This window comes from Oncorhynchus masou, chromosome 3 (assembly GCF_036934945.1).
Source record: "Oncorhynchus masou masou isolate Uvic2021 chromosome 3, UVic_Omas_1.1, whole genome shotgun sequence".
NCBI lineage: Eukaryota > Metazoa > Chordata > Actinopteri > Salmoniformes > Salmonidae > Oncorhynchus > Oncorhynchus masou.
Window position 1 is genome coordinate 3,241,841 of NC_088214.1, and position 13,335 is coordinate 3,255,175.

Sequence of the window (13,335 nt, forward strand, 5' to 3'; positions counted from 1 at the left end):
TGTTATTCGAATGGTGAAATCAATTCAAGTGCCCGTCCCTACTTGTAATCAAACTTGATTAGAAAACAAGATGTTTTATTCCGTTTTCAAGATTTGAATTATGATTCTCTTTTCCTCTACAGAGTCTGAAGACCCTCCTTCGGTTAACCCCTCAAGTGTGGACGTGGATGATGACAACATGGATGACTCGGACATGGAGAAAGTCTCTGAAGGCAAACGGAGCACCGTGAAGGCCTCACCCCCCATGTCTGGCCTGGACGAGTATGAGTTCAAAGACGAGGAGGAAGAAGACCTGAGTAAAGCCCTGAACGACAGACACATCCTCCGGAGAGAGCTGAGGCAGGAAGAGAAGGATCATTTGGCCGTGAAGCAGAGCGGTAAAGGAGACGGGAGCGTCTCAGTCCAGTCCTCTAAGTCTAAGAAGACGAAGACGTCGTCCCGCATCCTGTATTGCACCTCGGATAGTTCCAGTGATGAGATGGAGATGCCGTCAGAGAGAAGGAGCTCTCCAACCTGTTCCCACGGCTCGGAGGTACACAAGGCGTCAGACGCCAGCAGGACTAAGAAAGAGAACCTCACGACTTCCGAAAAGAAAGGCAGCAAAGTAAAGAAGAAGAACAAGAGCAAGAGTAAGAACAAGGAGAACCAGGAGGATGGGAAGGAAAACAGCAAAGCTCTGGTGTTCTCCGTAGCCACCGTGTCTGTGTCGGAGACACACGCGGACAAGAACAGCCGGGGACTCTGTGGGGACGAAGACTCGTTCAAGATGTCCTTCAGTCCCAAGGATGACTCGTCCGTCCACCTCTTCCATCTGTCTGCCACCGTCAAGTCCCCCAAGCTCAACCACGGCCTGGCCGACAAGCAGCCGTCCTCCAACCCGCTCAAGCAGGAGAACGCCAAGATGACGTGCGTCTCGATTGCCGAAGGCCCCTGTCCACCGGATGGTGTCAAGTACAACCACTACAACCCAGAGTCTGAGTTCTGCACGGAGAGCTCCAGTAGTAAAGGCTGCAAGCACAAGGAGAAGAGCAAGCATCACCAGAATGACATCATAATGGACGTTGGTGGTGGTGCGGGGGGGGAAGATGGAGGCTCCAGTCCGTATAATAAAGATGGCGGCGTTGCCAACAGCGTGGACATCTCTGAAGGTGGTGCCTTACGGAAGACTGATAAGGACGGCAAGGTAGTCAAGAAGCACAAGTTAAAACACAAAGAAAAGGACAAGCCCAGGAGGGAGTATGAGCCAGAGAGGAACCGCCACCGGCAGAAGGAGGGTGGCAGAAAGGACGGCCACAGGAACCTGGAATTCGACCGGGAGTTCTGGAAAGAGAACTTCTTCAACGATGACGAAACTTTGCCTCCAGGGAAAATGGAGAGGGAGGACTGCGGATCTCCTCAGAATACCTCAACATCGGGCAGCTCTCCTGTGAAGGAAGAGAGAAAAGAGACGAAAGAAAAACACCCCTCTAGCATCAGCAGCAAGGAGAAAAGGCCGAGAAGAGAAGAGGAACGCTTGAAGAAGGAGAGGAAGGAGACCTCGGCTGTCTGTAAAGAGGAGAGGGGGGGAAAGGATGGGAAGCTCAGTGAGCGTGAGGAGAGGACTGAGTGCCTAAGCTCTGTACGGGTTCCGGTTCCTGAGGAGACGCAGCGTGACTCCACCAGTGACGAACTGGAGGAGAAACCGGTAACGGGGACCACGTCTACAGCTGATTCAGACCAGCTGGATGCCTCTGAGAAATGCCGGCGGGACAAATACGACAGGAGGCCTTCTGTAAAGGAACGTGAGGTCGACAAGACGGATAAAAAGCATCCCGACAGAGAAAAGAAAGTCAAGATTGAGCACCCTGAGAAATCAGAGAATTCACAGAATTCCATGGATCGCTGGAAAGAGAGGGAAAGGATGGCATCCCCTGGTGACAAGAACCACAAAGAGATCGAGAAGCTCAGAGCCTTGTCCTCGACTAAAAAATATGAGGAGAGCAAGGACAAGAAGAGCAAAGACAAGCCAGATAAGAGGAGTGACAGGGAGAGGCAGGAGAGGGAGTACAACGCGGGAGAACACAAAGACAGGCCGAGCTTTGATAAGAAAGGAAAACCACCTTTAGAGAAATCCATGGACCACAGTAAACCCGATCGCTCTAAGGAAAAGGAGAAAGACAAAGACTGCGATAAGAAGAAAAGGGAAAAATCTAAAGACAGCGCTTCCTCATCTTCCTCCTCCTCTTCTAACCTGAAGCTCCTCTTGGAGGAGAAGGGCTATGTGTCTGAAAGTTGCAAGACATTACCAGCAAAACTACTAAAGACAGAGGACCTCCCAAAGACGCCAGAGAAAGACCGAGACAGGAGAGACCGAGAATCCAGAGACTCGGACAAGCACCGAGATCGGGACAAAGACCGTTCCAAGGACCGTTCCAAGGAGGGTGGCAAGGCCAGTAAGACCAAACCCAACGAAACGGAGACTGACCGAGACAACCGGTCCAAAGCTAAAGCCTCGCCTGCCACCCGGGAAGAGCAGAAGCCCAAAGAGAAACGTCTGGTCAACGAAGACCTGAGGCAGACCAGCTTCGAACGCATGCTGAGTCTGAAGGACCAGGAGATTGAACAGTGGCACCGGAAACACCTAGAAAAGATCAAACAAAAGGAGCGGGAGAGGATGAAACAACGGCCTTCCTCTACGACGACAGACACAGGGAGGCTCAAAAGCAAAGCCAAAGCCAAGACTACGTCCTCGTCTTCTGGAGAACTGTGCTTGAGCAAAGAATTGCTTCGCTCCAAGAGTTCTGAAGGTTCCTCCGACGTTCACTGTCGGGACAGAGACAAACCCCTTAAGGACAGCACCAGCTCCAGGACCATGTCTCTGGACGGGAAGACACTCTCCTGCCTCAGTGGGAAGCTGATGGCTGGTATGGAGAACAGCTTGAGCAGGTCACCCAGGCCAGAAAGCGAGCGGTCGGGTCTTATGTCCAGGTCTGTGTCTATGATCTCTGTGGCCAGCTCTGAAGACTCCTGTCAGGCGACATTGCTGACACCGAGACCTATTGAGTACGACTCGGATATGACCCTGGAAACCTCCCAGGACTTTCAGCTGCCTTTCCTCCTGTCTTCCTTCCTCTCATATCCTGCCGTTCACGACAAAGACGACAACAGTCTTCTAGAAGAGGCGGGGCAAGGTAACCAGACTCCGCTGCAGAGCAGACACGCTTCCCCTTGCCTTAGGGCTATTCTGGACGAAGACGCTAACTGTGCGACGGCGTCTGAGTGCAAACCTTTCGAAACTCTGTCCAAGGTCGCCGTGGTTACTGCTGCTCAACCCAGTGAAGAGTCCATAAGTGTTCAGCCTTTAGAAACCTGTGCGGATCCGGAGGAGAGCCAGAGTCAAAGTGATCCAATTCAGATGCTTCCGAATCTTCCTAATGCAATAACAGATGCAGATCTCAACACTGAGAGTGAAGGGAACACTGCTTCAGGTGTCTATCGCCCACAAGCGTCCAACACCAGAGATCCTCACGTAAAGGACTCCTCAACACTTCAGCAGGCTAGTGTCCCACAGCTAGCTACGCCCGAACAGAGAGGGTTTTCTTCCACCTCTGATCCTCTCCTAATACGGGACGTCCAGTGTATCCCCGTTGAGACCTCCAGTGCGGCGCCCGAATGTAGCATGAAAGACCTGCCCTCTGAGGACATGACGCCACTGGTGACATCATCTTCTCTATCCTGTCAACTGCCGTTCTCCAGCAACGAAACCACCTCATCTCTCTCTGCTAGCCAGTCACGGGAAATCCTTCCAAACACCAGTACGGTGACCTCACAGCAGACGAAGACAGAGATTGATGGAGATCTGGTTCTTGATTCTAAAGATACAACTCCAGTTGAGAGTGGAGCTAGCAGCGCCGAAAACAGAGCAGCTGTAGAGAGCCTTCAGAGTGCGTTAGGAGCGTCTAGACCCGGATGGATGGACAACCCAGTAGCCTCCACCAGCAAACACCCACCACCCAGCGCAAGTTTAGAAGACTCCATGATGACCACCAGCAAACCCAAGGACTCTCAAGAGGAGATGGACACTGACGGGAACAGTAAAGACTGTAAGAAATCCAGATTCTCCAGTGACATTGTGGGTCCTAGCGATCCTCAGCCGGACAAAAACCATCCTACTGGCCAGCTTACATCATCCACTGTGTCGCGCTGCTCGAGCCCTGAACACAAGGAAGAAGAACCTTCTGCAGCTCCTGAGAAGTGGAGAGGTCCTGAGGCCATGTCAACAGAAAAGACTAGCTGTTGGTCTTCATCAGAGGGCAGTAGTATGGTCACCGTCCCCGAGGTGAAGTCAGAGCCATGCCAAGAGCCTACCTCCGAGGAGAGACCAGAAGGACAGACTCCCTCGATTGTTGGATCAGACCAGACCCAGGGTGTTTCTGGACAGTTTAGTAACTTCCAGCAGGGCTCCCGGACAGACCAGAGTGGTAGTAGTGGTAGTTACAGCTGCAGTGGGTTCTCTGCTAGCTCTTCCCCCCAGTCTGGGGACAGAGACTCTGACTCCTCCGGGGCTAAGGCCAAGGTCCACTCCGTAACCATGGATGAGGACCAGGACCTCCAGCAGACCCACCCCAGGAAGAGGAAGATGCCCAGGTTGTCTACCTCCAACCAGGCTGGAGGCAGCATGCAGCAGGTGGGCTCTTCTGGTAGATAGATAGGAAAAGGGTACGTCTCGGAAAGGGTGAGGAGATGTTTTTAGGAGGGAAGGATCGAGGAAAGGGAAAGGAAGGAGGGAAGGATAGAGGAAAGGGAAAGGACAGAGGAAAGGAATAGGAATGAGAAAGGAAGGAGGTAAGGGAAAGGAAGGAGGGAAGGATAGAGGAAAGGGAAAGGAATGAGAAAGGAAAGAGGGAAGGACAGAGGAAAGGAATAGGAATGGGAAAGGAAAGAGGGAAGGGAAGGGAAAGGAAAGGAAGGAGGGAAGGATAGAGGAAAGAAATAAGAATGAGAAAGGAAGGAGGGAAGGAATAGGAATGAGAAAGGAAGGAGGTAAGGGAAAGGAAACGAATGAGGGAATTATAGAGGGAAAGGAAGGATAAAGGAAAGGAAGGGGGAAGAGAGAGGAAAGGGAAAGGAAGTAGATAAGGAGAGGTCGGTCTAGTTGTAAGAGTGGACATTCGGGACAACATATCTTAACTTGGGGGACAGTAAAGTTATCTCCTCTACCTTACCGTATTTCTCTTCTCTCCTTCCTTATCAGGAGTCTCTGGCGTCCATCGTTGACTCTCTGAAGCTGGAGGAGATCCAGCCGTACCAGACGGAGAGGGCCAACCCTTACTACGAGTTCCTGCACATCCGCAAGAAGATCGAGGAGAACCGCAAAGTGCTGCTGAGCGTCATCCCCCAGCCGCCGCAGTATTACGACGAATACGTGACGTTTACAGGATCGTACCTGCTCGACGGGAACCCGCTCAGCAAACTCTGTATTCCAACTGTGAGTCTGGAGTTTTAATTTTATTTTTTTATCAACTGTCATTTAGTCGTCGTCTCTTATGAGTCAGGGTTCAGTCTCCAGGACTAGTTTTGCTCTTTACTAAAAAGCTCTACGGACACTTGAGTCTCCACTCTTCTGTCCTTTTCTTTTATACCCAGGGTTTCTTTTCCCTTGTCCTTTCGTGTTTCCTCCTTTATTTAAAAATAAAAGTATATTTCTGGGTAAATGGTTTTATTTTAATTGCTAAAGTCCTTCGAACTCAAGACATCAGCATTTTCAAAGGGGTTTTATTTTAATTGCTAAAGTCCTTCGAACTCAAGACATCAGCATTTTCAAAGGGGTTTTATTTTAATTGCTAAAGTCCTTCGAACTCAAGACATCAGCATTTTCAAAGGGGTTTTATTTTAATTGCTAAAGTCCTTCGAACTCAAGACATCAGCATTTTCTAAGGGGTTTTATTTTAATAGCTAAAGTCCTTCAAACTCAAGACATCAGCATTTTCAAAGGGGTTTTATTTTAATTGCTAAAGTCCTTCGAACTCAAGACATCAGCATTTTCAAAGGGGTTTTATTTTAATTGCTAAAGTCCTTCGAACTCAAGACATCAGCATTTTCAAAGGGGTTTTATTTTAATTGCTAAAGTCCTTCGAACTCAAGACATCAGCATTTTCAAAGGGGTTTTATTTTAATTGCTAAAGTCCTTCGAACTCAAGACATCAGCATTTTCAAAGGGGTTTTATTTTAATTGCTAAAGTCCTTCGAACTCAAGACATCAGCATTTTCAAAGGGGTTTTATTTTAATTGCTAAAGTCCTTCGAACTCAAGACATCAGCATTTTCAAAGGGGTTTTATTTTAATTGCTAAAGTCCTTCGAACTCAAGACATCAGCATTTTCAAAGGGGTTTTATTTTAATTGCTAAAGTCCTTCGAACTCAAGACATCAGCATTTTCAAAGGGGTTTTATTTTAATTGCTAAAGTCCTTCGAACTCAAGACATCAGCATTTTCAAAGGGGTTTTATTTTAATTGCTAAAGTCCTTCGAACTCAAGACATCAGCATTTTCAAAGGGGTTTTATTTTAATTGCTAAAGTCCTTCGAACTCAAGACATCAGCATTTTCAAAGGGTTTTATTTTAATTGCTAAAGTCCTTCGAACTCAAGACATCAGCATTTTCAAAGGGGTTTTATTTTAATTGCAAATCCTTAAACTCAAGACATCAGCATTTTCAAAGGGGTTTTATTTTAATTGCTAAAGTCCTTCCCCTCAAGACATCAGCATTTTCAAAGGAGTTTTATTTTAATTGCAAAGTTGTTCTTGAACTCAAGACATCAGCATTTTCAAAGGGTTTTATTTTAATTGCTAAAGTCCTTCAACTCAAGACATCAGCATTTTCAAAGGGGTTTTATTTTAGTTGATCTAAAGTCCTTCCTCAAGACATCAGCATTTTCAAAGGGGTTTTATTTTAATTGCTAAAGTCCTTCGAACTCAAGACATCAGCATTTTCAAAGGGGTTTTATTTTAATTGCCAAAGTCCTTCGAACTCAAGACATCAGCATTTTCAAAATCATGGGCTTTATTTTAATTGCTAAAGTCCTTCGAACTCAAGACATCAGCATTTTCAAAGGGGTTTTATTTTAATTGCTAAAGTCCTTCCAACTCAAGACATCAGCATTTTCAAAGGGGTTTTATTTTAATTGCTAAAGTCCTTCGAACTCAAGACATCAGCATTTTCAAAGGGGTTTTATTTTAATTGCTAAAGTCCTTCGAACTCAAGACATCAGCATTTTCAAAGGGGCTTTTATTTTAATTGCTAAAGTCCTTCGAACTCAAGACCAGCATTTTCAAAGGGGCTTTATTTTAATTGCTAAAGTCCTTCGAACTCAAGACATCAGCATTTTCAAAGGGGTTTTATTTTAATTTGCTAAAGTCCTTCAACTCAAGACATCAGCATTTTCAAAGGGGTTTTATTTTAATTGCTAAAGTCCTTCGAACTCAAGACATCAGCATTTTCAAAGGGGTTTTATTTTAATTGCTAAAGTCCTTCGAACTCAAGACATCAGCATTTTCAAAGGGGTTTTATTTTAATTGCTAAAGTCCTTCGAACTCAAGACATCAGCATTTTCAAAGGGGTTTTATTTTAAACAAATCTTTAAAGTTTCATGACGTTGAACTTATTTGTCATGTTTATTTGTCTCTCTTAACAGATAACTCCCCCTCCGTCTCTACCGGACCAACTGAAGGAGATGTTTAAACAACAGGAAGTTGTTCGTATGAAGCTACGCTCCAACACAGCATTGAGACTTTCCACTAGATGATGGAACATTGCTCAAAAGCCTATTCAATCTTCCTTTAAAGCTTCTGGGAAGGCTTTCCACTAGATGTTGGAACATTGCTGCTATAACAGCCTCCACTCTTCTGGGAAGGATTTCCAGTAGATGTTGTGTTCATTGCTGCTTTTAAGAACCAAAAGGACAAAGAAATAACACACATACTGAGCTACATTACACTACATTACATTACACTACATTACATTACACTACATTACACTACATTACATTACACTACATTACACTACATTACATTACACTACATTACATTACACTACATTACATTACACTACATTACACTACATTACTTACACTACATTACACTACATTACATTACACTACATTACATTACACTACATTACATTACACTACATTACATTACATTACACTACATTACATTACATTACACTACATTACACTGCATTACACTACATTACATTACACTACACTACATTACACTGCATTACATTGCATTACATACACACACTACACTACATTACACTACATTACACTACATTACATTACATTACACTACATTACACTACATTACATTACACTACACTACATTACATTACACTTTACACTACATTACATTGGACATTACTGCTACAGCCATTACACTACATTCATTACACTACACTACATTACATTACACTACACACATTACACTACATTACACTAATTACTTTCCACTACATTACATTACATTACATTACATTACACTACATTACATTACACTACATTACATTACACTACATTACATTACACTACATTACACTACATTACACTACATTACATTACACTACATTTTACACTACACTACATTACCAGGAGTATTGGACACCTGCTCTTCGAACTTCTCATTCCAAAATCATGGGTATTACTTTGAGGTGGTAGCCCCCCTTTGCTGCTATAACAGCCTCCACTCTTCTGGGAAGGCTTTCCACTAGATGTTGGAACATTGCTGCTATAACAGCCTCCACTCTTCTGGGAAGGCTTTCCACTAGATGTTGGAACATTGCTGCTATAACAGCCTCCACTCTCCTGGGAAGGCTTTCCACTAGATGTTGGAACATTGCTGCTATAACAGCCTCCACTCTTCTGGGAAGGCTTTCCACTAGATGTTGGAACATTGCTGCTATAACAGCCTCCACTCTTCTGGGAAGGCTTTCCACTAGATGTTGGAACATTGCTGCTATAACAGCCTCCACTCTTCTGGGAAGGCTTTCCACTAGATGTTGGAACATTGCTGCGGGGACTTGCTTCCATTTAGCCACAAGAGTATTAGTGAGGTCGGACACTGATTTTGAGCGACGGAGTGGAGGTGCAGACCAGGCAACATCTTCCACACCGATCTCAACAAACCATTTCTGTATGGACCTTGCTTTGTGCGTTTAGGCATTTTCATGCTGAAACAGGTAAGGTCCTTCCCCAAACTGTTGCCACAAAGTTGGAAGCACAGAATCATCTAGAATGTCATTGTATGCTGTAGCGTTAAACTTTCCCTTCACTGGAACTAAGGGGCCCGCACCATGAAAAACATTCCCAGATCATTATTCCTCCTCCACCAAACTTTACAGTTGCCACTATGCATTGGGGCAGGTAGCGTTCTCCTGGCATCCGCCAAACCCACATTCATCTGATTGCTTTACGCCGATCCAGCCGGTGCTTGACATTCCGCATGGTGATCTTAGCCTTGTGTGTGGCTGCTCAGCCATGGAAACCCATATCATGAAGCTCCCGACGAACTGTTATTGTGCTGACGTTGTTTCCAGAGGCAGTTTGGAACTCGGTAGTGAGCAACTTCAGCACTCGGAGGTCCCGTTCTGTGAGCTTATGTGGCCTACCACTTTGTGGCTGAGCCGTTGTTGCTCCTAGACGTTTCCACTTCACAATAACAGCACTTACCGGCCAGCACAAGCAGGGCAGAAATTTAACAAACTGACTTGTTGGAAAGGTGGCATCCTATGACGGTGCCACGTTGAAAGTCACCGAGTTCTTCAGTAAGGCCATTCTACTGGCAATGTTTGTCTATGGAGATTGCATGGCTGTGTGCTCGATTTGTATACACCTGTCAGCAACTGGTGTGGCTGAAATGCCGAATCCACTCATTTGAAGGGGTGTCCACATACTTCTGTATATATAGTGTGTATTGTATGCTAAAAAACAAACATTTTATACTAATACAATAAAAAATACAATTGATTTTGTTTAACAAGTAATATATATATATTTTTTGTTTATATAGTCAAAATGATTGGCTCCTGTTTTCAGTACTCCAGCACCCTCCCCTGTTTGCAATACTCCAGCACCCTCCCCTGTTTGCAATACTCCAGCACCCTCCCCTGTTTGCAATACTCCAGCACCCTCCCCTGTTTGCAATACTCCAGCACCCTCTTTAATTCCATTGCAGAATGTTGATTTTTACATTTCTATATCTGTCATTTAGCAGACACTCTTATTTAAGTGCCTTGCTCAAGGGCACCAAGACAGATTTTTTTCACCTAGTCACCTCGGGGGTACGAACCAGCAACCTTTCGGTTACTTTCCCAACACTCTAAACTGCTAGGCTACCTGCCACCCTTTTTGAGATTTTTGTGGTCAATTGACCATTTCTTTGTGGATTTTGACATGTGCTTGGGGTTATCGTCTTGCTGGAAGAGTCACTTGCAGCCAAGTTTCAGCCTCCCGGCAGAGGCGACCGGGTTTTTGGTTCAACTGTCCTTGTACTGGGTAAAGTTCATGATGCCGTTGACCTTAACAAGGCCCCAGGACCAGTAGACCAAAGAACTCTATTTTCAAATCCCAGTGCCAATGTGTTTACAGTCTCCGTCTCAATCTCATAGAACGTGATAGAAAAAGGCTGTGCTATCCTCACAAGGAAGATGCTGGAGTATTAAACTGTCTCTTTAGATTAGTTTGATTCATTTTTTAAAAAGTGTGTGTACATGCATACATACAGTACCATTAAAAAGTTGACACACCTACTCATTCAAGGGTTTTTATTTATTTGTACTATTTTCTACATTGTAGAATACTAGTGAAGACATCAAAACTATGAAATAACACATATGGAATCATGTAGTAACCAACAAAGTGTTAAAACAAATCAAAATATATTTGAGGCTTTGAGATTCTTCACCCTTTACCTTGATGACAGTTTTGCACACTCTTGGCATTCTCTCAACCAGCTTCGTGAGGTAGTCACATTTCAATTATCAGGGGAGCGTTAAGTTAATTTGTGGAATTTCTTTCCTTCTTAATGCGTTTGAGTCAATCAGTTGTAGGGGTGGTATACAGAAGATAGCCCTATTTGGTAAAATACCACATCCATATTATGGCAAGAACAGCTCAAATAAGCAAAGATAAATGACAGTCCATCATTATTTTAATACATGAAGGTCAGTCAATGCAGAAAATATCAAACTTTTAAATGTTCTTCAAGTGCAGTCGCAAAAACCATCAAGCGCTATGATGAAACTTACTCTGAGGACCCCCACAGGAAAGGAAGACCCAGAGAATTGCTGCCCAAATAAATGTTTCACCGAGTTCAAGTAACATCAACATGAACTGTTCAGGGGAGACTCCGTGAATCAGGCCTTCATGGACGAATTGCTGTAAAGAAAACACTACTAAAGGACACCAATAAGAAGAAGAGACTTGCTTGGGCCAAGAAACACGAGCGGTGGACATTAGACCATTTGACCAAGGAGGAGAGTGATGGAGTGCTGCATCAGATGACCTGGCTTCCACAATCACCTGACCTCAACCCAATTTAGATGGTTTGGGATGAGTTGGACCACAGAGTGAAGGAAAATGCAGCCAACAAGTGCTCAGCATATGTAGAACTCCTTCAAGACTGTTGGTAAAGCATTCCAGGTGAAGCTGGTTTGAGGGGATGATCATTTGTTTTCAAGGCAAAGGGTGGCTAGGCTGTGTAAGAATCTTAAATATAAAATATATTTTGATTTGTTTAACACTTTTTTGGTTGCTACATGATTCCGTATGTGTTATTTCATAGTTTTGATGTCTTCACTATTATTCTAAAATGTAGAAAAGTGCTCAGTTTATTCAACTTTCAAGACTTTATTAAAAAAAAACATTCCAGGTGAAGGGTGTGTCCAAACTTGACTGGTATGATATTTATTATCTTAAATATATAATATATATTTATTTGTTTATATATATTTATATATATATATTCCGTATATATATATATTATAGTTTTGATGTCTTATATTATTCTACAATGTAGAAAATAGTAATAATTTATCATACCAGTCAAGTTTGACACACCTATGATTTTTTTTTTATAAAGAAAATGAATAAACTATTTTCTACATTGTATATATATATGAGCTAATTTTTATTAATTTAACTGTCATCGTTATCAAGTGTCAATAATGTTGAACTGTATTTAGTTATTTTATAAACAGTTAACTTTGAATATTGTTTTTCATTTAAAATTCAAGGAGATGCTTTAGTTTCATCATCGTCTGTGCTTTGTCTCCTTATTCTCGTCTAACTCAAAATGCCCCTTCATCCTAATGAATTACAACACTCCTGTCTCCTTATTCTAGTCCAACTCCACTCCCTCTTTTTCAGGAAAAGTTGATTGTTTCCAACGAGCAGGAAGTGTTACGAGTCCACTACCGGGCCGCCAGAACGCTAGCCAATCAGACGCTCCCGTTCAGTGCATGCACCGTGCTATTGGACGCCGAAGTGTATAACATGCCTCAGGATGCCCAGGCAAGTGGCATGATGTCACGCGCTGTAGAATCAGTAAGTTTGGCACGTCAGTCACGTTTATTTCTGAATGAATGGATGTTGGCCACAATCAACTAATCAAATGTTTTAACAGAACTCAAAGTTCTGAGAAACGCTGTACTAATGATGTTTACGTTTGTGTGTTTTGTTTTGGTTTCCAGGGTGACCAAGATGGCAAGACGTCGGTGCGGGATCGTTTCAACGCCCGCCAGTTTATGTCCTGGTTACAAGACGTGGACGACAAGTTTGATAAACTCAAGGTAAGATACCTCTGAAAAGAATATCCGTAGTGGCTGCAATCTGGAAATACATTTTTGAGCATGTAGCCAATGGCATGGATCATCCATCCTATATAATAACCACATGAGTTTTAAGATGATTTGAACCGTCAATATTTCAGAAACAACCTCAAATGTGAGATGTATTCCTTTAGCGAATCAAATATATCCAGTGTCATCCAATTGACAAATTGTTTAATATTTGATGTATTCTCTCTCTCTCTCTGTGTCTCTCTCTCTCTGTGTCTCTCTCTCTCTCTGTGTCTCTCTCTCTCGCTGTGTCTCTCTCTCTCGCTGTGTCTCTCTCTCTCGCTGTGTCTCTCTCTCTCTCGCTGTGTCTCTCTCTCTCTCGCTGTGTCTCTCTCTCTCTCGCTGTGTCTCTCTCTCTCTCGCTGTGTCTCTCTCTCTCGCTGTGTCTCTCTCTCTCGCTGTGTCTCTCTCTCTCGCTGTGTCTCTCTCTCTCTCGCTGTGTCTCTCTCTCTCGCTGTGTCTCTCTC

General features: G+C 44.0%; 1 protein-coding gene across 1 annotated transcript in view; it reads left to right on the forward strand.

Annotated features, from left to right (window-relative positions):
- The window catches only part of LOC135518641 (ankyrin repeat domain-containing protein 12-like), a 66,559-nt gene that overhangs the window by 50,238 nt on the left and 2,986 nt on the right, over positions 1-13,335 (forward strand). The window contains 5 exon segments of the mRNA XM_064943790.1: positions 123-4,666; positions 5,234-5,467; positions 7,671-7,757; positions 12,351-12,575; positions 12,722-12,820. Coding sequence (XP_064799862.1) covers positions 123-4,666; positions 5,234-5,467; positions 7,671-7,757; positions 12,351-12,575; positions 12,722-12,820 — 5,189 coding nt within the window.